General features: G+C 45.3%; 1 protein-coding gene across 3 annotated transcripts; it reads left to right on the top strand.

Moving 5' to 3' along the window:
• The first annotated feature begins 1302 nt into the window (after positions 1 to 1302).
• VPS33A (VPS33A core subunit of CORVET and HOPS complexes) lies at positions 1303 to 25902 on the top strand. 3 transcript variants are annotated; one of them, XM_040443959.1, is made up of 14 exons: positions 1321 to 1430; positions 1549 to 1661; positions 3438 to 3503; positions 3952 to 4079; positions 4954 to 5140; positions 12609 to 12725; positions 13565 to 13739; positions 14509 to 14702; positions 16317 to 16443; positions 17572 to 17639; positions 18222 to 18359; positions 20803 to 20940; positions 22989 to 23157; positions 23531 to 25902. In XM_040443959.1, exons 2-14 carry the CDS (start codon positions 1560 to 1562, stop codon positions 23710 to 23712), a joined length of 1791 nt encoding a protein of 596 aa, XP_040299893.1. In that variant the 5' UTR covers positions 1321 to 1430; positions 1549 to 1559; the 3' UTR covers positions 23713 to 25902. The 3 variants fall into 3 exon arrangements, with proteins under 3 accessions (XP_040299895.1, XP_040299894.1, XP_040299893.1); XM_040443960.1 differs by lacking the exon at positions 23531 to 25902 and having other exon boundaries at positions 1320 to 1430; positions 22963 to 23058; XM_040443961.1 differs by lacking the exons at positions 12609 to 12725; positions 13565 to 13739; positions 14509 to 14702; ... (4 more) ...; positions 22989 to 23157; positions 23531 to 25902 and adding an exon at positions 8854 to 9418 and having other exon boundaries at positions 1303 to 1430.
• The last annotated feature ends 241 nt before the right edge of the window (positions 25903 to 26143 follow it).

Below are 26143 nucleotides of genomic sequence, written 5' to 3'. Positions count from 1 at the left end.
GCACAGACTCCCCAACAGGTCGATATTTCCAAAGCAGAGTTATTAGTTGAACAAGAACAATACTTTTACCTCCTTAAATGATACCTTGACACTAGTCCTTGACTTCACTACTAACCATAGGGAATTAAAAGACTCAAACTGTTTTATTGTGGTAATCGTTTCGCAGTATATACTTACAGTCAAATCCTGTTGTATACACCTGAAACTAATACGATGTTATATGTCAATGATATCAATAAAAACTACAGAAGAAAACACTAAGGTCTGCAATATTTATAGGGCAACTACCGCAGTATAGCAACGTTTCCAAACATCGGATCCCTATACAAGTTAAACACCCATGTTGATCATTACCTAGAATTGTGATCCTTTGGGAGAAGGATAGTTTATCATGCTGCTCTTGCTCATTTACATGCATGCATGCTTGGGATTTCACTAGCCTTGGGCATCTCACCTCTTCACCGTAAGTTTTGCCCTAATATAAGAGTTTGTGACAAGGCCTGCTGAGAACATTTATTTTCACGGTGCTAAAATAATACACCTTTTCAGTTGGGCAAAAAAGTCTGTACCTGTGGTAAGAATTTGTGATATAGATTGAGAATCACTGTGAAAACCGGGTTGAGAATTAGGGCATGAAACAGCATTGAGTAGAAACACGTTATTTTAAAATTTAAAGGGTTTTGATGAAATCATGGAATTGAGAGTGCCAGTGTGTATGTATGATTGATTGGTTGCTTTTCAGCATCATCCCCAAATTCTGCTCTTTGTTTACTCAGACTCACGGGTGAGTCCTTTCTTCATAACAAAGTGTATGTAAAGGATTGAATAGAGCCATCCACTCGAAGAGCAAATGTTTTCAAGCCTCTTTCACATCCCAGACAATTTCCACCCTCGAAGTATTAAAACGAATGAATCATTCTAAAACAATAGTTATTAAGCAATTAAATTCCAGGCACCCTGCTAAGTTTTTAAAATGAAACACGACGTAAATTCCACCCTCTTGATTCTCACAACTCAAAAGGTAACATACGAATTTTACTAACGGAGTGGGAACTGGATTCCACATGGGATATTATCTGTGTGAAATGCAATGCAGTGAATCTACTGGCAAGAGCTAAACAGACAAGTTTGGCGCAGCCATTGTCTTTTCTTGCGTAAAATTTAGCCTACAAACTAAAAGGGCAAAGCGGAGGGCTTTCTGACTGCTATAATTTAAAAGATTTCCATGATAGCGGGTACGCTTGCTGCTACGAAGCAAGTCGCGATTTTTAAGCGGAAGAAGTAGGACCCAGTCCCCGTCTCTCAACTCAATTCTCAGCGTCCAACGACTCCTGGACTGAGGCAGGGTCTCGATGGGGCCGGGGGTCTTGGGGAACTCCGGAACCGATGCAGCAGAGGGAAAGCAGCGGGCGCCTGATTCAGCAAAGACGGTAGGCTCAGGCCCACCTCAGCTTCCGGGTTGGCAGGGGAGGTGGGGGGAGGGGGCGGTCAGCCGTCCTGGTCACGTGAACGCGCCGTCACGTGACTGCGTTCGTGGGCTACGCCTAGGGGGAAGCAAGATGGCGGCGCACCTGTCCTACGGACGAGTGAACCTGAACGTGCTGCGCGAGGCGGTGCGTCGCGAGCTGCGAGAGTTCCTGGACAAGTGCGCGGGAAGCAAGGTGAGCGATGGGAGGCGGCGACACTGCTTTCCAGCCCCCCGTCCCTCCTGGCCCAATCCGGTGCCCGATTGCCTGAGCTCCTGGTGCACGAGGTCCCTGGGGCTTCCGAGGAGGGGAGCGGGCAGGACCAATGCGCGGGGGAGAGGGGTCTGCCGGTGGGGCTGGGGCACACGGCAGGAGTCGGCGTGGCATCGCGATTGCTTTGTTGCAGCAGAGTAAGCCACTGTGGTATCCCAGGCCATCGTGAACCTTATTTATGTCAGGTGGCCCTCAGATCCAGAGGGGCAGTTCTGGTGCCCCCTGGGAACCGGACGAATGGGGCGGGCCCGGCCCAAGGATGTCTATGGGCCAGTGAACATGCCTTAGAGCGATCATGCATGTCGTACCTTTAAAAGCCTGTGTAGCACTAGCATCTTAGAACCTGCTGCTCACACGTATTATGAAAGGGGTTGTAGTTATTTGCGGTTTTAACGTGACTTTTCTAGGGTTTGTTTCTCCTGTTAGACGTTTACTACCACCCAGCTCACGACTGAGAAATTGTAGATCAAGGACTTAATAGGATTTCGTCTAAGTGGTGTCATCTTTCTCCTCTCTCCTTAGGGTTTATTTGTCACCCTAAGTAACTGGCAATACAACTCCGGAAAGGAAAGGAAAACTGGGGAATCTCAGGAATCGGTTTTAGGAAGAACAGAACTTCAAGAGATGGAGTGGGTGCTAGCAGCCATTGAGAGAAAAAGGCAGGCTAAGCCCTAGGTGCCCAGTTCAGGCTCAAGAAATGATACTGAAATCTGAATACAATCACGGATTGGATCAATGGCAATATTGTGGGTGTAATATTGTGCTGTGGTTTTGCAAACTGTTACCGTTGGGGGAAACTGGGCAGAGCATGCAAGGGCTCTCTCTGTAATATTTCTTACAAATAAAAGTTAATCTACACTTATCTCAGTAAAAATTTCAGTTAAAAAAGGGAAGAAGAGGGGTGCCTGGGTGGCTCAGTCGGTTAAGCCTCCCACTTCAGCTCAGGTCATGATCTCATGGTTTGTGGGTTCGAGCCCTGCTAATAGGGGTCTGTGCTGGCAGCTTGGAGCCTGCTTTGGATTCTGTGTCTCCCTCTCTGTCTGCCCCTCCCCCACTTATGCTCTGTCTCTGTCCCTCAAAATAAATACATAAGGGAAGAAGAAGAAATGACACTGGAGATTAGCAGTAATAATGTTCATGGGAGCCCAGAACAATGACCCATGAGTTGTCAGCTGAGTTCTAGACTGGGGTTCTAGTCCCCTTATACTATATGTAAGGTCCAAAGTCCTTACGTGGCCCTGGACATGTTACTTAAACTTCCTAAACCCTTTAAAACTTTCCTCTTCTGTCAAAATAAGATTCGTAATACCTACATCCAAGGTTTTAATTTTGTATAATTGGATTATGTGACATTTCCGTGTAAAATGCTAGACTGAACTATTGCCATTGGCAGTTTCCATCTGGTTCAATCTACTCGTTAATACCATGACACAAATACACAACAAACTACAGTTCCTTCTTCCTGTTTGAGGATGGTGGTTATGTCTTAACTTTCCCGTGACAACAGTAACATCCTTGTCCAGATCCTGTTTTTCTTTAGACCTGTAAGATACGAATATGATTAGAGCCAGTTAAAATTTTTGCTAATTCAGTTGGAAGCAAATATTTCTACTACGTCTTCTGACTGCTGTTTTCTGTTGATATTGTTGAAATTCCTGATATTAGCCCTAACAAGAGAAAGTTTCTCCCCTCCTACAGGCAATAGTTTGGGATGAGTACCTCACAGGACCATTTGGCCTGATTGCACAGTATTCACTACTGAAGGTAAATGAGCTATTTGGGTTTTGTTTGGGGATTAATAATTCTGTACTTTAGTAGTAATAGGATTTTACATTTTTCCTGAGTAATTGACTTGCAGAGTTCTTTGGTCTTTATAGACACTGGTGCTGATGCATGTCTAACATTTTTTATACAGTGGCCACTGGCCAGTGATTTTATACTGATCCTAATTCTAGAGGAATTACTAGCATTGTGCTATGTGACCATCACCTGGTGTCATTGACAGGTCATCATGTGAGTCATTTGAATTCAGATGCAATAGCAGTGACTTAATCCTGAAACTTTGTCCTTTATACATCTGGCTTTGGGGAATCTCAGTTTTGCTGATGAAGCATTATGCACTTTTGGCTGGGAGTGTTTATGATGACTGAATCTGGATATGATAGGTTAAGTACAGGGTTTTTGTTAACCTTTTGTGTATGTGTTTTCTTAGGAACATGAAGTGGAGAAAATGTTCACACTTAAAGGAAGTCGTTTGCCAGCAGCTGATGTCAAGAATATTATTTTTTTTGTCAGACCCAGGCTAGAGTTGATGGATATAATTGCTGAAAATGTGCTCAGGTATCTCCCAGAGCTTCTGTTTGGACCAAAAGAGGTTGATCCTTCTCGGGGTTTTAACATACCGAACTCTTCCTTGCAACCTCCTTGTCTTGGCAGTGAGTCGGAAGGTGGTCTTTTAGAAAACTGGGCAGGCGTGAAAGAACGTAAGAGGGGAATGGGAAGCTCCCATGAACTTGTTCAGACAGTTGGAGAAGGGGGTCATCATATAACCCCGTTTTCAGGACAACTAAAAATTTGGACCTATTATCGGTGGGAAGGACCCTGATTAAAACTACAAAATCTCTAATGGTCATCTTTCAATACACTGTATATAGTGTGCTCGAATTTCATAAGCAAAATAAGTGTGAGCCGATTAAAATTTAACGTAGCATCCAATCTATAGAGGAAGTTCTTAGCCCAGTTTGCCCTCTGTGGTACAGTTGATTGAAAAGGCCCTTAAAATCTTAAAAGCATATGGGCTATTTTGGGAGGCCCACTGTCAAGGAGACTAGAGGTGGAAGTCAAGAGTGATCTTTCATTTTTCCGTAAGACTGTGTCACCGCGTTGGTTTGGTTAAAGAACCATCTGTTTTCAGTAAGACACGGACATCCTGTTTCAATAAACCTGAGAGCTTAATGCCCCATAAATGGTTTAAGAGAAAGCTAGAAAATGCTTCACAAAACACTGGCTGTGAATCAACGTCTCTTTCCTCTCAGGGAAAAAAAGAGAGAGAGAGAGAGCCAACTATGCAGCAGTTTGAATGTGTTTATCCGATGCCCATTTATTTAGCGCCTGCTGTGTGCCAAGCAACAGGCCAGGCTCCAGGAATAAAATAGATGAAATAGTCTGCGACTCGAAGGCGCATGCAAGCTAACAAGTGTTACTTCTCTTGCAGTGAAGACAAACGTGGCCCAGCAAGGGATTTCCACATCTTGTTTGTTCCACGACGAAGTTTACTGTGTGAACAGAGGTTGAAAGACCTGGGTGTTTTGGGATCCTTTATTCATAGGGAAGAGTACAGCCTAGACCTCATTCCATTTGATGGGGATCTCTTATCCATGGAATCAGAGGGTGCATTCAAAGTAAGTTTGACATTTAATTTCAGACTTTATTATTATTATTATTATTATTATTTTTTTTTTTTTAAGTTTACTTTGAAAGAGAGGCACGCACATGCCTGCATGTACAGGGGAGGGGCAGAGAGAGAGGGAGAGGGAGAATCCCAAGCAGACTCCGAGCTGTCAGTGCAGAGCCCGATGTGGGGCTCGATCCCATGAACCGTGAGATCGTGACCTGAGCCGATGTCAAGAGTCAGACGCTTAACCAGTTGAGACACTCAGGTGCCCCTGTGCTTAATTTTTTTACCACAGCTTTATTGAGACAAAATTCACGTACCATAAAATTTACCCTTTTAAAGGTGCAGTTCAGGGGCGTCGGGGTGGCTCTGTCAGTTGAGTGTCCGACTCTTGGTTTCAGCTCAGGTCATGATCTCATGGTTGGTGAGACTGAGCCACAAGTCGGGCTCTGTGCTGACAGTGAGGAGCCTGCTTGGGATTCTCTCTCTCTCTCTCTCTCTCTCGACCCCTCTTCCCTGCTCATGCACTCTCTTTCTCTCTCTCTCAAAAATAAAGTGTGCAGTTCATCAGTTTTCAGTATGTTCACAGAGTTGTGCAACCATCACCACTGTCTAATGTTGGAACATTTTTATCATCCCATAAAGAAACCCTCTGCCCATTAGCAGTCACTCTCTCTCCCCCAAGCTACTGGCAGTCCCTAGTCTTGTGCCGTCTGTATGGATTTGCCTGTTCTGGAGATTTCTTATTAATGAAGTCATATACGTGTGGTCCTTTGTGTCTGGCCTCTTTCTTAGCCTCGTGTTCTCCAGGCTCATCCACGTTGTAACAGATGTCAGCTCCCTTCCTTTTGATTGCCAAATAGTGTTCTTTTGTAATGATCTCCCCCACTGTGTTTACCGTTCATCTAGAGTGGACGGATCATGATTTTTCACTTGTCGGCCATCACGATGCTGCAAACGTTAATACAAGGTTTTGTAGTGCATGTGTTTTCATTTCTGTTAGACATACCTAGAAGTAGAATTGCCGGGTCATATGATAAAACTCTGTGTTTAACGTTTGGGGGATCCACAGTGACTGCACCATTTTCTGCTCCAGCCAGAGGTAGATGAGGGTTCCAGTTTTATATCCTCACCAACCTACCATCGTCTGTCTTTTTGGCTTGCCATCCTGGTGTGTGAAACATTATCTCATTGTGGTTTTGATGTACATTTCCATAGCAACCAGTGATGCTGATCACCTTTTCATGTGCTGATTGGCCATCGGTATGTCTTCCTTTAAAGAAATGTCTATTCCGCTCCCTGACACATTTTAAAAATTGGGATATTGTATCTTCATTAGAAGAGTTGTAAGAATTCTTAGTATGTTCTGGATGCAAGTCCTTTTTTATCAGATACCAGATTTGCAAACATTTTCTCCCATTCTGTGAGGTTTTTTTTCACTTGGTAAAAGTGGGGTCCTTCAAAACACACACACTATTTTTTTTTTCCCACCACAAAAAATGTTTCTAAGTAAGCTTCACGCCCAGCATGGAGCCCATTATGGGGCTTGAACTCACAACCCTGAGATCAAGACCTGAGCCGCGATCAAGAGTCGAGTGAGCCACCCAGGCGCCCTTCCTGACAATTTTTAATTTTGAAGTTCAGTTTATCTGTTTTTTCCTTCTTGTTGCTTATGCCTTTGATGTCCCATCTAAGAAGTCATTGCCTAACCCTGGGTAACGGGTTTTCTTCAAAGAATTTTATGGTTTTAGTCTTACATGTAGGGCTTTGACCTATTTTGAGTTCATTTTTTTTCTGATGTGAAGTAGGGATCCAACGTCATTCATTTGCGTGTGGCTGTGCATGTGTTCCCGCACCGTTTGCTGGAAGGTGATGGTATTTTCCTCATTGAATTGTCTTGGTACCCTTGTTGAAAATCGGTTGTCCATAAGTGTAAGTGTTTATTTCTGGTGTCTCAGTTCTTTGCTTTAATCAATATGTCTGTCCTTATGTCAGTACCATACTGTCTTGATTACTGTGGCTTTGTAGTAAGCTTTGAAAGTGAGAGATGTGAGTCTTCCAAGTTAAAGTAGTTAAATATATCACTTTTCTTTTAGCTTGTGCTTTTTTTTTTAATGTTTGTTTATTATTTTTGAGAGAGAAGGAGAGATAGAATGTGAGTGGGGGAGTGGTCGAGAGAGAGGGAGACACAGAATCCAAAGCAGGCTCCAGGCTCTGAGCTGTCAGCACAGAGCCCGACATGGGGCTCCAACTCACAGAGTGATGAGATCGTGACCTGAGCCGAAATCGGACGCTCAACTGACTGAGCCACCCAGGCTCCCCATTAGCTTGTGCTCTTGAGTGTTAATAAATCCTTTTCCACCCTGAAGATATAGAAAATCGTATATTTTCCTTGGAAAGTCTTGAAGTTTTGCTTTTTATATTCAGGTTTTTAAGCTAGTTTGAATTGTGTGTTTTATGGAGCGTGTGGTGTGAGGTAGGGCTTGTTTAACTTTTTCCGAACGGGCAGCCCGTTGTTCCAGCAATGGTTTTCTCCACTGAGTATTTTCAGCATGTGTTTATAGTAAATGTGCGCGCCTTCTCCAGTTCTGAGAGTTTTCTTGCAAATGTAATTTTATGTATTTGTTTTATTTACCATCTTTATTTCAAAGAACGTTTTCTCTCATAAGAATGTTACCTTATCTGGGGCGCCTGGGTGGCTCAGTGGGTAAGGCCCGACTCTTGGTTTCGCCTCAGGTCATGATCTCACAGTTTGTGGGTTCAAACCCTGCATCGAGCTCCATGCTGATGGTGTGGGCGCTGCTTGGGATTCTCTCTCTCTGTCCCTCCCGTGTGCGTTCTCTCTCTCTCTCTTTTTCTCTCTCTCTCTCAAAACAAACTTTAAAAAAAAAGGAGTATTACTTTACATTTAATAAAATGATTTTAAAGAGTTTGAAAACATTATCCTTGCACAGTGATACATTTCTTTGAGTAAGAAACAGTACAGAGTGAAAAATAAGCCTCCCTGTTCTCAAGCTGCCAAATCCCTCCCAGAAGCAATCACGATTACTAATTCTTTTCTTTTTTCAGAGATGCTTTACATAACTGCAGCTTATAGTATATGTAAAATACCCTCCTCACTTTTATACAAATGGTGTCATATCCTATGTAAGTTTGGTATCTTGCTTTATTCTCTTAGTAATATATCTCAAGGTTAATTTATACCATACATGAAAATGCTTCTGTATTTTTAATTTTTTTTTAATGTTTATTTTTTTGAGAGAGAGAGAGACGAAGTGTGAGCAGGGTGGGGCAGAGAGAGAGGGAGACACAAAATCCAAAGCAGGATCCAGGTTCTGAGCTGTCAGCACAGAGCCTGATGCAGGGCTCGAACTCAAACCGCAAGATCATGACCTGAGCCAAAGTCGGCCACTTAACTGACTGAGCCACCCAGACGCCCCGTTTGCTTCTGTATTTTTATTTGAAGTTGCATAGTGTTCCATTGTTTGGAGGTATCATGATTTATCAAACCAGTCTCCTTCTGAAGGACATTTTGGTGTTTCTGACCTTGTGCTTTTGGAGGTGGTGCTATAGTGAATAGTCCTGTACACGTCTGCCCCGAAGCTGTAGGCTTAACTGTGCTTTACTCTCCTTTGACATTTGTCTTTTAATTTTGCTTGTGGTAGTTTTTGCCATGTGTGTTTTTCAGCGGAGTCACATTTGCCCATATTTCCTTCCTAGATTCATGGGCTTGTGATGCTGCTGGTCTGGACACTAGAACTTTTTAGAACCTCTGGTGTTGTACAAAAAATTATTTGGAACTTTTTCTCCCCCAGTGCGTTGTTACAGTGATCATCGCCTAAAAAGAGTTTACTTGGGGCAGTAGATTTCATTTGGCCGCACTGATTAATTTGAATAACGAAGAGACCTTCTTGGCTCCTTTTTTGCCACATTCCCTGATGTTTTGCTTATATACTGAATCTCATCCAAGGACCGTACAGATTCCCCCTCCCCCCAACATTTTGTGTGAAGAACCTCAGACATACAGAAAAGTTGAAAGCGTTCTACAGGAAACACCCACATACCCATCACTGGGATTCCAGCGCTGCCATTCGGCTGTATCTGCACCCTCATGTATCTAATGCTGTGCCCACATGTAATTAATTCACATCTGTGTAATTAATGGGAGTTGGTAGCAGCTGAGGAAGACTCGTCCTGGCATGAGGAAACTTGCCCAGAGGAGAGATTTCCTCTTTGTGTTTCTGGTGATTTGCAAAAAAAAAGGACAATTATTTTTTGCTGCAAATTTCAAGCTCTTGGTTTTGTACGTTCACCTCAGATTCTGTTTAGAAATCAACGATTTTGCCTGGATGGTAAAGCCTCAAGTTCCACCTAATGCTAAATGCAACCCCGATTTCTTTTTTTTTTTTTTTTAACGTTTATTTATTTTTGAGAGAGAGAAAGAGAGACAGAGCATGAGCAGGGGAGGATCAGAGAGAGAGAGAGAGGGAGACACAGAATCCGAAGCAGGCTCCAGGCTCTGAACCGTCAGTACAGAGACTGATGCAGGGCTCGAACTCACAAACTGTGAGATCATGACCTGAGCCGAAGTCTGATACTTAACTGAGCCACTCAGGTGCCCCTCAACCCTGATTTCGGATGGAGTTGATGTAATTTTTACGTATTTATGTGATTTTAAGTAGTGAGCATAATTTAGTGGTTTTTGGCATCAAAAGGCACATGGAGGTCTTTCTGTGCTTTGGGGATGTGATTGTAACCTTCTCCATCATTGTACTGTGTGAAATGTGGGAATCAGAGGTCAGCCGGTTGACTGGGTCTGGCCCGTTCACAGCACTCAAGAACAGTGCTTAACGTATTGTGGTCTTCGTATGTACACATACAAATCAGTGTCTATAAATCTGTCTCCTTTGTAAACACTGTAGGTATGTGGGATTTGGAGGTCAAAGAATATGTGTCTTGAAATGTTAATGATACTAACATTTGTCCCTCTCCAGATGTCCTCCTGGCTTGAAATTCCACAAACTCACAGTAGAGTTAGGACATTTAACACAAATAATCACCCCATCACCAATTATTTTAGAGCAAAAAATTCAAGATTAATATCTGTTAACTTTTATTTATTTATTTATTTATTTATTTATGTACTTATTTTTGAGAGAGAGTGAGTGTGCGCATGCACGCCCCAGGAGACAGAGAGAGGTGGAGAGAGAGAATCTTAAGCAGGCTCCGTGCCCAGCTCAGAGCCCGATGTGGAGCTCAGTCTCACAACCCTGAGATCGTGACGTGACCTGAAATCAAGAGTCAGACGCTTAACCGGCTGAGCCACTCAGGCACCCCGTTGTTAACGTTTAAATCTTTTTTTAAAGATACACTTGTGGGGGCACCTGGGCGACTCAGCTGGTTAAGCATCCAACTCTTGATTTCAGCTCAGGTCTTGATCTTGTGGTTTGTGGGTTTGAGCCCTGCATCAGTCTCCATGCTAGCAGTGTGGAGCCTATTTAGGATTCTTCTCCCTCCCTCTTCACCTCCCTCTGCCGATGCACTCGTGTGCACGTGCACGCGTGCGTGCTCTCTCTCTCTCTCAAAATAAATGAATATTAAAAAGAAAAGAGACTCATAAAAGAAATACCTGTAGTGGTAAAACTTTTTAAATTAAAAATACGAATGCTATTTGGGAGATGTTCCCTAATTTTTTCTTCCTTGAATTTTGATCTCACTTCTGCTCCAATCAGGAGTTCTAAGCAATTTTGCCAGAAAGTGTCTCCAGACATTCTTGATCTTGGCCTGGCCCGTTCACTGCAGTGTTAAAATACCCCAGACCTGGAAGAGCCATCATCCTTATCCTTCACTGCTTCCAGTAGTGACCACACACTCATCAGTGTCTTTGGGGGATAGCCCTCCTCCCTCCCCGGGGGGGGAGTGCACTAGTGCTCTACTCTGTCTTCCCTGATTCCTCTGGTGTCCTTTCCCTCCTGGCTTTGGAGGCTAGAGACACATTGGGTGGGTGGGTGGAGGGCAGGTGTCTGGTGCTGTGTACCATTTTGACTTATGAATGGGTGATTTTTGTGGGGGGGGAAAGTCCAAACAATTCCAAATGATAAAAACTAACATTTATTTATTTATTTATTTATTATTATTTTTTTTTTTTAATTTTTTTTTTTTCAACGTTTATTTATTTTTGGGACAGAGAGAGACATAGCATGAACGGGGGAGGGGCAGAGAGAGAGGGAGACACAGAATCGGAAACAGGCTCCAGGCTCTGAGCTATCAGCCCAGAGCCCGACGCGGGGCTCGAACTCACGGACCGCGAGATCGTGACCTGGCTGAAGTTGGACGCTTAACCGACTGCGCCACCCAGGCGCCCCTAATTTTTTTTTTTTTTTAACATTTATTTATTTTTGAGACAGGGAGAGACAGCATGAATGGGGGAGGGTCAGAGACAGAGGGAGACACAGAATGTGAAGCAGGCTCCAGGCTCCGAGCTGTCAGAGCCCGATGCGGGGCTCGAACTCACAGACCGCGAGATCATGACCTGAGCCGAAGTCGGATGCCTAACCGACTGAGCCACCCAGGCGCCCCCAAAACTAACATTTATTAAGCACTTACTGTAGACTTTAAGTGCTAGGGTTAAATGTTTTACATGCATTTTCTTCTCACTCCTTATGCTTTGTGGACGATATTCCCTTCTACTGATGGGTAAGCTGAGGCACGCAGAGGTTGTCTCACTGGCCCAGGGAGCAGCTGGGAAGTGGCCTGGCTGGGGCCCAGATCAAGGCTGCCTGAGTCTAGAACCGTGCCCCACCCCCCGACGAGGATCAGATCTGAGTGTTTGCCCTCTTACTTCCCAGCTGGTCTTGTGTGCATTTTATTGGCCTTTACAAAATAGACCTTGTATATTTTATGTCATAAAATGTATTTTCTAAAAATGAGATCATAATCTAAAGATTCTTCAGCCACCCCTTTTCACTTCTCAAGACGTTAGGACCTTTGTTTGTTGGCAGCATATGTGAAAACCTCGTGTTTGTCAAAACGGCTAAGTACCCTGTCGTGTGGTCCTCTGGGGCTCCAGGGGTCAAAGAGTATGTGCCTTTATGGGTATTAGCATAGGGCCTTCCCAGAATGTCCTGCCAGGGTCTACACTCCCCATGGTGAGTGGGAGAACCCATTCCCCTTGTAAGTCTTTGTTAATCAGTTTACTGACGAGCTCGTAAAGTACACCTGGTATGCTCGACGAACACTTTTCTTCCAGAAGGCTCTGCCAGTTGCTTCCACAGCTGCGTCTCCATAGCACCGCTCTTGGCCTTGTGCTCTAGACTCCCAAAGAGCAGCTTGACAAAACGGTCTTGCGTCCCCCTCTTTCCAGGCAAAGCGGGAAATGAGTGGAAAACCCCGGTACCAGACAGAGGCGGGTGCTGGGAAGCACCCTATGACTGTGGCCTGGCAGTAACCACCCTTCTCCCCCCCCCCCCCCACAGGAATGCTACCTGGAGAGTGACCAGACCAGCCTCTACCATGCAGCCAAGGGGCTGATGACCCTGCAGGCTCTGTATGGGACGATCCCCCAGATCTTTGGGAAAGGAGAGTGTGCCAGGGTAAGAAGTGGCATGTGTTTCTGGGGTGAAGGAAGGGGTGCCCTGCTACCCAAAAGGGGAGTGATAGCAAGCTGTTTACAAATAAGTACAGCCAGTCCTGTTTGTGAATTCACCTAGTTGCTGAAATGTACTCGTAACCCCCCAGACCGATAGTCACGGTGTTTTGTGGACAGGTCCAGGGTAGCAAAAAATTTGAGTTGTCCAATGTGCCTGTTCCCAGCTGACATCTCTGCCTTCTTGTTTCATCTCTTGGACTATAAACGGGCACTATATAGTGCCGTGTGCTACTTAACACCATATTTCTTGCACTTTTGTGCTTTTTATCGGTGATCTCACTGTTTCATATGGCCCCACAAGTAGTCCTAAAGCACTGTCCAGTGTTCCCAAGCTCAGGAAGGTTCTGGTGTGCCGTACGTAGAAAATACCTATGTTGGCTAAGCTTCCTTCGGGCATGAGTTACAATGCTGTTGGCTATGAGTTCATTGTTGGTGAATCAATAGTATATATTAAATAAGGTGTCTTTAAATAGAAACACACATTGATTAGTTGATAAAAATGTTGTCACCAGAGGCTCACGGGAACTTAACCCCGTATTTCCCCTCAGAGCAGTGGCTCCGTATTCGCTAAGTCAGTAGTCATGGTGACTCTCCAAAAGTACCATGAATAACGAGAACAGACTGTGTCTGAGCTCATGCCTCGTTGAGTAGTGGCCGGTGTTGGGGTACATGTACGTGTTCGAGTGGGTGGCCAACAATAGACGCTCTTCTCTGTCTTGAGCTAAATTTGAAAATCAGCTAATTCCCAGGAAAGTCCCATCTGATCCAATGTTTGATTTCCAGCAAGTGGCCAATATGATGATCAGGATGAAGAGAGAGTTTACAGGAAGCCAAAATTCAATATTCCCTGTTTTTGATAATCTCTTGCTGCTTGATCGAAACGTGGATTTATTAACGCCTCTTGCCACGCAGCTTACGTATGAGGGACTCATTGATGAAATTTATGGCATTCAGAACAGTAAGTAAAGTGACATCTGTGTTTACTAACAGGTCACTGGATACAGACATCCAGAAGGTTTCTCCTTTTTTTTGAGATGCTGTCTTTGCATGTAAATCAGAGGATATTTGAGAAAATAAAAATACTGACTTTCGACTTTCAGACAAAGTCCAAGCAAAAACTGCTGTCGTCGGTGCCACAAGGGCTGGCCAGGTGCTTTGTGTGCAGGACTGTGCTTATCCCCGTGAGCTGTGGCCATGGGTTAGATTCAGGTGGCGTTGCAGTTCGGAGATTGTAGCCCCTCCCGGCTGGCAGTTGTTCAGGAAAGCTTGTCGGAGAGGCGGCATTTGCCCTGGGTTTGCGGAGAGGGCACAGCGTGGGGCACACCATGTCATAAATGCAGGGACGCTACAGGGGAGATTGCTGTGGGGTATATCCAGGGAAGGGCAGGTAGTCGAGGTTGGGGACACCAGATGGAAGACTGGGGAGGCCGGCTAGCAGTTGGATGCGACAGATTATTAGGTCAGAGGTCACTTTGGCCCACATGATGCTTGTTTCTGTCAGCATTTAAAATTTTAGAAACGTTTAGTAATAATCCTGATTGATTTATTTGTGACCAAAGTGTACCTTGATATGGGAAAAACTGAAACCTCTGTGCCATACGCCATTTTCCCTAAAGCCAAGGGCTTCCTTCTCTCCTGAGCTGGAGACTTCTGTTTTGAGCCTGGGCACTTGATCGGTTCTGCCGGTAAATTCACCCAGGTGCTTGTCTCCTTCCATTGTGGCTCAGGTTATGTGAAGTTACCTCCGGAGAAATTTGTACCTAAGAAACAGGGCGATGGCGGGAAGGACCTTCCCACGGAAGCCAAGAAGCTTCAGCTGAATTCTGCAGAGGAGCTATACGCTGAGATCCGAGACAAAAACTTCAACGCGGTGGGCTCAGTACTTAGTAAGAAAGCAAAGGTGATCTCTGCAGCGTTTGAGGTGAGGCGGTCTGGCTGTCTTGCTGCGCCCAAGGTCACGGGCTAGACTGCCTCTCCCAGGAAGAGGGGCAGAGCCCCAGAGAGACACCCTCCTCCCCGCCCCCGCCGTGAAGCAGGGCGACAGCGTCATTGCACATTTCTCTCCTAAGGAGCTGTGCGTTTGGTCCTGGGGGCCCCACAGGCCTTCTTTTAGAACTCGTTCCCAGACCCACAACAGAAGGTTTTGAGCCCGCTCCTTTTTTGCAGGGTGGCAGGAGCTGGGTGTGCAGTTCACAGACTTGTGTCGTAAATATTTGCTTTACCCTCTTCTTTTTCGTGATTCCTACCTCACACAAGATGGAGCCAACTGGGCCATAAATAAAAGATCCCCTATAATAGAACTTGCAGCTTGGGGTGGAAGCTCGAAGTTTAAGCCAGCGGGTAGGTGACGGGGGAGCCCCGCAGATGTGGGAGGTGATAATGAGAGAGGCAGTTTCATTATCACCTTCCTGCCTCCTCTTGCCCGGCCACTGAGTTATTCTTGGGGGAGCTCGTTTTGGAAACATGGAAATTCAGGAAGATGTTAAACCCTGAATATTTAGACTTTGGAAACATAAACTGGGAGAATTTTTGAAAACGAATTTCCCACCGAATATATGTCAGATTTCATCTTTCTTAGGGATTATATTTATTAATTGATTGTCATATATATATATATTTTTTATGTTTTAATTTTGAGAGGGAGAGTGCGAGCAGGGGAGGGGCAGAAAGAGAGGGAGACAGAATCCGAAGGAGGCTGAGCTGCCAGCACAGAGCTCGAACTCACAAACCGCAAGATCATGACCTCAGCCACCCAAGCGCCCCTGATATTCATATTTCTGAAGTTCCTTTTGGTTTAAATGATTACATTTTGAAAAAAAAAAAAAAATCACTAAACGAGGTTTTCCATGGACGATATTCAAGGTTGAGATCCAGCAGTAAGAATGAGTTTTTTTATTATTATTATTATTATAGAGGACACTTCTTGCTGCTTACGTTCCCCTCTTGACAGCGTTTCTGTGTTTTACTCGAAGCGCTTGTGGGTAACCTAATAGGGTCCCCCACGAATACTCCAGTGTTACTCCAATGTCTGCAGATACCACTCACAATCTGAGCCCGGGCAGAGGAGGAGAAACCCTCACATGTTTGCTCTCTGAACTACCGACACGGTCATCAGGCACCATGAACTCCTCTTTTTTGTTTCATTCGTAACGTGGGAGCTGGGTTTGGCCTGCTTTATTTGTATCCCTTTCTTTCTTTCACATCCATAATAAATGAAACATCCTCTGAGCAACGCGCAGAACGGAGCGCTTTAAAACTACCTTCCCTGGGGCGCCTGGGTGGCTCAGTTAAGCGTCCGACTTCGGCTCAGGTCACGATCTTGCGGTCCGCGAGTTCGAGCCCCGTGTCAGGCTCTGGGCTGATGGCTCGGAGCCTGGAGCTTGCTTCCGATTCTGTGCCTCCCTCTCTCACTGCCCCTCCCCCGTTCATGCTCTGTCTCTCTCTGTCTCAAAAATAAATAAATGTTAAAAAAAAAAATTAAACAAAAAAAAAATTCCTTCCCTGCCCGATGGGTCTGCTGTTCCATCCATTTCAGGAAAGGCACAACGCCAAGACGGTCGGGGAGATCAAGCAGTTCGTGTCCCAGCTGCCCCACATGCAGGCAGCGAGAGGCTCGCTCGCAAACCACACGTCGATCGCAGAGTTAATCAAAGACGTTACCAGTGAGTATCCCGTGGAGGGAAGGTTTTCATCTGGGGCCGACCTGTGCACACCGGGGTCATTGGCACTGTGACGCCTCCTTGGGAAAGGCAGCTCCGTTTTAACATGTTATTTGCAGCGTTAATTAAGTGTGTGCACGTTCATAGTTAAAAGTGTTCCGTTCGTAGTTAACTCATTTTTTCCTGTTACTAAAACACTGTAATCCTAAGGCAAAATACTTGGAAGAGTGATAAGAGAAAAGAAACTCTACTGCGAGTTTGCCGCCATAATGAGGCTCTATTTTTTCAGTCTAGTGTTTTCCCTCTTGCTAAGGGTTATTTAATCAGAGCAATGTGACGTTTCCACATTTGTTTTTGTTTTTCCCTTGAAAATCTCCTGCAGAATGGGTAGCGAGCTCACACGCTGAGTATTTTGAAAGAACTCAGAAGAGATATATTAAACCAAAGACGAGTTTATTCCTAAAACATGGGTGCCCCGTATTATGAAGTGTACTTTGAACCTGACGTAGAACATGGTATTAGAAAATCAGTCTTTTGTTTTCATGTCCGTTGAAATCAGATAAAACTGGTGGAATTTGCTGATGGTAGTGAAATGCTGGGGAGATTAGCTTTCCCTGTTAGGGCACAGTTCTTGAGATCTGTGTTGAGTCCTGAGGATCGCCAAGGGGTACAGCGGTCAACTACGTCTTGATGTAATTTAGGAGGATCGTGTTGTAGGATTTTCCATGTTTTTAGAAGATTGTTTTCAGATGACAATTTATTTGATTAAAAAAAAAACTTTTTTTTGATGTGTATTCATTTTTGAGAGACAGAGACAGAGCGTGAGCAGGGGAGGGGCAGAGAGAGAGGGAGACACAGAATCAGAAGCAGGCTCCAGGCTCCGAGCTGTCAGCACAGAGCCCGCCGCGGGGCTCGAACTCCCGAGCCATGAGATCATGACCTGAGCTGAAGTCGGACGCTTAAGCAGTTGTGCCCCTCAGGCGCCCCTCCGATGACAATTTGAATCTTTTGGTTGCTTGCTTTTTTTGCACGTCTTGTTTCTTCATCATCTTCTGTGTAGAAAAACACAGTGTTCCAGTAAATTAACATTTACTTAATATCTAAGTTGCAAATTTGCTAATTACATTTTAGCCTCTGAAGACTTCTTTGATAAACTAACAGTGGAGCAGGAGTTTATGTCTGGAATAGACACTGATAAGGTATGTGAACAGTCAACTAGCAAATAATTGATGATTTGTCGGACGTAAGATTATAGCTAGAAGAGCAGCTGCTTTGATTCCCATGCCTAGCCTAGGTATTTTTGAGAGCGAGTGCAGAATGTGAAAATCTGGGTTTCACCAAGTAGCAGTTCCTTAACTTTGCTCTGTGCAAGGTGTTTTCTGCAGTGCATGGAGTGATGGAGACCCAGCCCTTGAAATCAGCAGTGTTTAAGGCCTGTAGTGGATAAATTAAGAGATTTGCTTTCTGAGGGAATTGGGTCATTTAATTCCTTTAAATATCCACTTCTGTTCATGTATTTAAAATTATTTCATTCACAGAAATTCCTCTTTTCTCTAGAAAAGTTCCGGACCGTATGGTCCATAATTCGCCGTTATAATTGAAGTAGATGCAGTCACACATGCCCCAGCCTCCCCGCAGCCTCTCAGGAAGTGGTCTGCAGTGTGTGGACGGGCGTTTGCATCACTAAGTGCATCCTCCACTTTGAAAAATAATAGTAAATATTAAGTTCTTTAGGTCCCCAAAGCGGACGGTGGTATGCATACGTATATATTTGTTTCCAGGTCAACAGTTACATCGAAGATTGTATTGCCCAAAAGCACCCACTGATCAAGGTGTTAAGACTGGTTTGCCTCCAGTCTGTGTGCAACAGTGGACTCAAACAAAAAGTTTTGGATTATTACAAAAGAGAAATTCTCCAGGTCAGTATGCTTTAAGTTACTCATTTACCAAGGGAGGAAACATCTTTTTTAAAAAATACTTCTTGGTTATTTTGAATACCAAAAATACTTCCGAGCGCCTGGGTGGCTCAGTCGGTTAAGCGTCCCAACTCTCGATCTCAGTTCGGGTCTTGATCCTCAGGGTGGTGAGTTTGGGCCCTGTGTGGGACTCTGTGCTGGGTGTGAGGCCCACTAAAACAAAAACAAAAGCCTTTTTAATTAAAGCTCCTATTTTGATACATTGTTTCCACGGTCTTTTAAATTTTCTAACAGGTAGAGGGGTTGTCCTTGGTATTGATCACTATTTACTGTGTTCGCATAATGACACCTGATGTTTATCGAGCATTTACTGTGTGCCAGGCTCTACTGAAAGAGCTTTACTGGGGCTCCTGGGTGGCTCAGTCGAGCCGGTTAAGCATCCGACTTCGGCTCAGGTCTCACAGTCCGTGAGTTTGAGCCCCGTGTCGGGCTCTGCGCTGACAGCTCGGAAGGTGGAGCCTCCTTCAGATTCTGTGTCTCCCTCTCTCTCTGCCCCTCCCCTGCTTGTACTCTGTCTCTCTCTGTCTCAAAAATAAATAAACGTTAAAAAAATTTTAAATTAAAAAAAACAAAGAGCTTTATTGTATTCATTCGTTTGACCTTCACTGCAGCCCTGTGTGTTAGATGGTGTTATCATCCCCTTTTATGGATGAAAACACTCAGGCACAGAGTAGTTACATAGCTTGCCCAAGGTCACCCAGCCAGTAAGTGGCAGAGCCAGTGCCAAAACCCAGGGAACTGGGGTCAGGTGCCCATGCTCTTAACCAGACTGCATTTGATTCAGGAAGGGACCTTTTTGCAAGTATTCTGATAATAATTCCTTCGCAGACTTATTTAGAGTAAGCCTGTTTTACTTCATAATTAGGAAGAAGCCACCTTTATTTTAAAAAATTCTGCCCTCTGTTTGAAAACATCTCAGGGAATGTTTATTTGCTATTACCATCCACGATTAAATACATTGTTGTTAAAACTAAACGCTCATTCAGTTTTTTTTGTTATTCTCTCGTTTTGTCTTTTATTGTTCGTTTTTATTTTTTTAATATTTATTTATTTTTGAGACAAAGGGAGACAGAGCGTGAGCAGGGGAGGGGCAGAGAGAGGAGACACGGAATCCAAAACAGGCTCCAGGCTCCCAGCTGTCAGCGCAGAGCCCGACGCGAGGCTCGAACCCACAAACCATGAGATCATGACCTGAGCTGAAGTCGGACGCCTAACCAGTGGAGCCACCCAGGCGCCCCTCTTGTTTTGTTTTTAAAAAAATTACACAGATAATACACGCGTTCTTATCACATAAGAGTCTGGTAAGGTGTACCTGGAGCCAAATGGGATCCTTCTGCCCCTCGCTCACACCACCTGCCTCCCCAGATAGGACCAACAGTTTGTTTGCGTGCTTCCAGACTCTTCTTTGCACTTTTGTACAAAGAATATTTACGTACACAGACTTGGGGGCGAGACTGGCTGGATCCATGTCTCAGCTCTGCTGCTCATTAGCCGTGTAACCTTGGGCCGGTTCTTTAAACTCCTCCATCAAATGGAGACGATACTACCACCTACCTCACTGGCTTATTAGAAAGATGACTGAGTTAATGTATGCAAAGCTCTTAGAACAGATTACTGCCGCCCCTGCTCACAGAAAGTATGTAAGTACTGACCGTTGTTACTATTACCTACTGTATCTTTTCTAAAACAAGTAAAATCCTACGGTACATAGTGTTCTATTGTGATAGTTTTTGTCCTTAATATATCCAGATCTTTCTTGGCGGGATGTGTAGATGTCCCTCGTTCTTGTTTTTTAATATCTAATTATATCTCATATAAATAGATAGTTTATTTGTAAATTGGAAGATGTGTATTGCAAAGTACATAACACATTTATTTATTTATTTATTTATTTATTTATTTATTTATTTATTTGTTTGATGCTCACTTAAGTTGCGTCTATAAATTCTGATTTTAAAGTAAAATCTTTAGGGGCTCCCGGTGGCTCAGTCGCTTAAGCGTCTGACTTCAGCTCAGGTCATGATCTCACAGTTTGTGGGTTCAAGCCCTGCATTGGTCTCTGTGCTGACAGCTCAGAACCTGGAGCCTGCTTTGGATTCTGTGTCTCCCTCTCTCTGTCCCACTCCTCTCCCGCTCGTGCTCTCTCTCCCCCCCCCTCTCAAAATAAACATTGAAAAAAAAATAAAAATAAAGGAAAAACTTTAAATTCCTCTTCGAAACAGTGAGCTGGGTTCATTTTAATGGGTAGGCAGGTCTCATCCCCCGCGGACTTTGGTAACGTGACCTCAAGTACGAACCGAATTGATTTGTGGGAAGTGCTCTTTTTAGAAAGTGGCAGAAACCCTTTTCCTGATCTGACATCAATGCCAAACGACTTCTCTTGCAGACGTACGGCTATGAGCACATACTGACCTTATACAACCTAGAGAAGGCTGGCCTGCTGAAACCACAGACGGGGGGCAGAAACAATTACCCAACGATCCGGAAAACGTTACGCCTCTGGATGGATGATGTAAACGAACAGGTAAGACACACCCCTCCACTTCAACTCGGTTTACCTATTGTTAACGGTTTATTGTGACCACATATGGTACTTGATTTACACATCCACCATGCATTTTCTAGAAACAGTTTTCTAGTGTGTTTGAGAAAGTAATGCATTCGCGTGTTCCATCTCCCAGAATCCCAGCGGGGAGCGGAGAGGGTGCTCTCACACTGGGTGGTTTGAGGAGAGTTTCGGGAGATGTGGGCAGGGTGGGAACCTGTGAAAGGAGTCAGTGGCGATTCCTTGCCAGCCTGGGCCCGAGGGCAAGGAGAAGGAGCTGTCGCAGAAACCCGTTCCACAACCTGGAGAAAAGAGCTGTGTGGAGAGGCCGCCTGACAAGATGAGGGATGAGAGAGGCCTGTGGTCGAGCCTCCAGCAGTGTCGCCAGAGGAAGCCAGGGCAATAACCCTGACGCCATGCTGCTGCCCACTCCCCAGGTTTCCATCCGGTGCCTCCCATTGGCCGAACCCGAATCGGGCACGGGAGCGCGTTGGTATAGAGCCTGCGGGTTCGCCTCCTGGACACAGAGCACCGAGGAGGGCGGAGGGATCGAAAATATTCAGCACGTGTGGTAAAAATGTTGGCCAATACAAAAGTAAGACGAACAGTGAGGAGTCAGGTTCCCTCCACACCTAACCCAGGTTTTCCCTCAGAAGGAACCACTGTAACCATTTTTTTTTAATCTAGCCTTCCAGGAAGAGTCTTCTGTATCTACTGACATTTTAACATAAATGATGAGTATTTTCAGAGCGCCTGGGTGACTCCGTCGGTTAAGAGTCCGACTCGGCTCACGTCATGATCTCGCAGTTTGTGAGTTCAAGCCCCGCATTGGGCTCTGTGCTGGCAGCTTAGAGCCTGGAGCCCGCTTCAGATTCTGTGTCTCTCTCTCTGTCCCTTTCCTGCTTGTTCTCTGTCTGTCTCAAAAATAAGATGAGATGAGATGAGATGAGATAAGATAGTATTTTCTACCACTGACCCTCAAAGCAGAGTGCACTTTGCTTTACATTTACTATTGATGCCAGTCTTTCTAAATTTCTTTTTCTTATTTTCTGTTTTTGGACTTTCATAGGCACTTTATCAGGCTGCCTCCTGCAACAAAAGCTAATAATTAAAAAGCCTCCTCTTCCAGTGGCAAAATTGGATTATCTTTCCCCAGCGGGAGTATAGATACTCTTGATTTCTACGTTGTACAGTGTAAACACTATGCTAGTTCCACTCTCTTACTGTTCTTTTTTTTTTTTTTTTTTTTTAATGTTTGTTTTTGAGAGAGAGAGAGAGCACGTGAGTGAGGGAGGAGCAGAGAGACAGGGAGACAGAGGATCTGAAGCGGGCTCCGCGGGACTCGAAGTCACGAACTGTAAGATCACGACCTGAGCTGAGGTCGATTGCTCAACCGACTGAGCTACCCGGGCGCCCCTCCCTCACTGTTCTGATCTGCCCCTCCCCACCCCAGCCACCACTTACCACTGTGTCTTGAAGATCCTGTGATCTACTTCATTCTTTTTTGTAATTTTTTTTTTTTTTTAATGGTTGCAGAGCGGTCTTGCAGATAAACCTTAATTTACGACTTGCCAGATTTCTCCTGCTAGAAATTCAGGGTGTTTCCAGTCTGTTGCTAGCACCCATGGTGTTAGTTTACCAGTTTGCGCTTCGGTCTATGCTGGTACAAGCCCCTCTGTAGGGTAAATACCTAAAAGTGGGACAGCCGGGTTCAAGGGGTGGGCTCGTTGTTACTCAGCTAGAGAGCGCCGGCTTACCCTCCAAGAAGTTTCTTGCCAGACCAGGTAACCTCGTTTCGTGGCCAGTACCTAGAGATGCTTTGAGTGGCGTTTCCAAGATTTGAGTGGGAAGCGAACCTCTGGCAGCTAAGGATTGGGCCCAGCCGGGGTGGACTGGAGCAGGACGTGGCCGGCCTTGCTTTGTGTTTCTGCCCTCACAGGCAAATCGCGTATTTTGGGGTTCCCCGTAAGGCCACTGTTCAGTGACTCTGTGTCTCTATAGGCTTTTTTCCTTTAATTATTTAACAGAATCCCACGGACATATCCTACGTGTACAGCGGCTATGCCCCTCTCAGCGTGCGGCTGGCCCAGCTGCTGTCCCGGCCCGGCTGGCGAAGTATCGAGGAAGTTCTGCGCATACTCCCAGGGCCCCACTTCGAAGAGCGGCAGCCGTTGCCCACGGGACTGCAAAAGAAACGTAAGTCGGTGGCCAGCATCTGCGACTGCGCACCGCCGGTGTGGTTTTCGTGGATTATGCAGTTGCCCCGTAAAGTACCCGGAAGTCAGAGTCCGGTGCACCTCTCATCGGTTGCTGGTGGAGGGTGTGGGCACTGGAACCCGCCCTCCCCGCAGGAGTAACGGCTCTTAACCTCTGAGTTGAGGATCTCCATAGTTAGAGAAAACGGTGAGATCCAGATCGAGTTCCTGAGTGTCCAAGGAATTGTCTGCACCAAGACCCAGTTACGGTTACCATTTTTTTTGTTCCTTACACACGATGCCGTTTTTTTAAGAGGTGGGATGAGAAACACCCATAATAAATAATTCTTCATTCTGAAATGTTTCCATTTTAGGTCAACCGGGAGAAAACCGAGTGACTCTGATATTCTTCCTCGGGGGCGTAACCTTTGCTGAAATTGCTGCCCTGCGATTTCTCTCCCAGTTGGAAGATGGAGGCACAGAATATGTTATCGCCACCACCAAACTAATGAATGGGGCCAGCTGGATCGAGTCCCTAATGGAAAAACCTTTCTAGGGTGCCCAGAGTCGAGTGAACTGCAGAGGAAGCCACAAGGAAGGGAGACCTCACTGAAGAAAAACGGAAGAACACAGAATTTACTTCGGGGTCAGCTTCTTAAATTACACAGTTTCCTCCTCTCTGCTTCTCTTTTGTGTTTCTAATTTCCGGAAGAAAGAAGACCAGAAGAGAATCAACCTGGGTAAAAGAAACACCAGTTGTTAACGTCCTAAGCTCAGGATCCTCCTTAGAGACTTCTGGAAGCGTGCGAAGGACAGTGGGGATGGATCGTCTTCTGCAGCTGCACACGGGGGGCCAGTGCTTAAAATAAGAAGGCAGGGACTGAGGAAGTAAAAACGAGAACTAGAAAGGCTCACCCCTGATTGAATAGTACCATCTTTCCCGTCATGCCCAGGGCAGTGGCTGAGTGTGGAGGCAAGAGCTCGTCTCGTCTCAGAGTTGAGATTTCTTTCTCCTGCAGAGCCTGGCACGTTGTATTTGGTGTCACCCCCTCATTCATATCCGATCGTGAGGGCAAGTGTTGATTCCTTGTGCTTTCTGCTTTCACTTCCTCCGCTTCGATAAAGCAAGAGGCCTGGAAGGACTTCTTTCTCCAGATCAAAGCTTATGTATCATCTGTCTGACCAGCTAAACTCCTGTGGCTCCCGTACTTCTCAAGGGCTTGTTATGTTGAGGGGCATGAGGATTGGGGAGCAGCTTCCTGGGAATTTTCTTAGACACTTTTCCAAGACACTTGCTTAGCACACGTCTTATAAACTCCAAGACGTTTCTGTGGCAGATGCCTCCACCCGGGGCTTCCGTTTTCTTCCCCGGCCATCACGGGCCCCAGCCTCCAGCTGGTCCCACCCGGAGCAGTCGTGACATCAGCATTTGCCGACGCCATCTCCACGGTAACTGCCCCCGCGTACTTGTGTGCCGCCGCTCCACACTCGGCCTCTGGCAAAACACGGCTCCGCTTCAGTCCCTGGTCCCGTACCTCAGCCTCTTCTGGTGCAGCTCGTCGATGGTCTTGGAGACCAGCTGCTCCTGCAGGAGGCGGTTAGTTAGCCGTGGGGCGGAGGAGTGGGGTGTTGGTGGAGAAGCTGGAAATCGGTGTGCGTCCCCTGCCTCCCTCCTGCTCCGTCCCAACACCTGGAAGAGTTAAATCCAAGAAGGGGACCAAATGGATGGCTTCGTGGCCCTTGCACAAGTCTCCCCTCTGCCGGGGGACCACAGTCAGCATCCCTTCTGAGGCAGGGTGTGGTTTCTGTTGTTCATTAGTAACCATACATGTTTTTTCCTCACTTTGTTTCATTAATGAAATTCTGTCAGCTCATTGCATGTTATGAGTGAAAGAGAAATTCTATAATAAATCTCGTTCAGAGTGAGGTGTAGAAGAGGTCATATTTAAGAGATTTCCTTCTCACGCATTCAACTTGGCCTTGACCTTCAGTGTTTGGAAAATGGTCTTAAAAAAGAAAACTATCCCTGGTTTAGAAGGTCCTTTTTCAAATACTTGTTATCCCAGGGAGACTACTTTATACCTTCCAGCCCCAGCTGTTGTCAGCTTCATCTGCCTTAGAGAATGAAATCCACCTTGCCTCTCAATGTTTTTGGCTCATGGGATTCAATTCAAGTCTGGTCAGGTCTCCTTGGCTGGGGTTTTTGTCCTATGAACAGATACTCAGTTGTGTCTCCTGTGTCTGCATTCACTTGTGACTCTGTACTTGGCTTGCTCAGAGCATAGTTAGGTCAGCTCCCAAAATGCATCTAGCAGAAGACTTAAAAACATCAATTGCTTCATTTGTATGCAAATAGAAAGTGGGGGATAATTGTATATTATCCGCCTTTGTGTAAGTTCACTTAATACTTGAAGCAGCCTTTGTCTCCAAGGAGTATGCCCTTACTGAGAAAGGGTAGGTGAATGGTACATTTATTCCTGGAGAGGGCGGATTGTTTACATCATGTCTGGACTTTTGTCTAGTTAGGCAGACAGTTCTGCTACACCAGCAACTCCATAAAAAAGAAGTCTGCATAGATAAGTATACATAAGCACTGTTCTGTGTCTTACTGTACACTTTTGAATTTTAGCCAACAGGGAAGCATTTGTAGTTGAACTGTAGAGCAAGAGAATCCAGGCATGCTGAGAGAGACTGGGGACGGATCTTTTGGTTTCTTGGTGCATATGAAAGTTATGTTTACACTGTACTGTAGTCTCTCCAGTGCGCCATAGCATTGTGTCTAAAAAGATACATAATTCTCAATTTAAAAATATTACTAAAAAATGCTAGCCATCATCTGAGCTTTCAGTGGGTTATGACCACAGATCGCCATAACAAATATAATAATGGTGGAAAAGATTGCGATATCACGAGAATTACCAAAACGCGACACGGAGACACATTTGATCTTAGCCAAAAGGCCGAGAAGCGATGACACGGAGACGTAA

This window comes from Herpailurus yagouaroundi, unplaced genomic scaffold (genome assembly GCF_014898765.1).
Source record: "Herpailurus yagouaroundi ecotype Mexico unplaced genomic scaffold, PumYag 191, whole genome shotgun sequence".
Taxonomy (NCBI): domain Eukaryota; kingdom Metazoa; phylum Chordata; class Mammalia; order Carnivora; family Felidae; genus Herpailurus; species Herpailurus yagouaroundi.
This window is presented reverse-complemented; position numbering and strand designations above follow the sequence as displayed.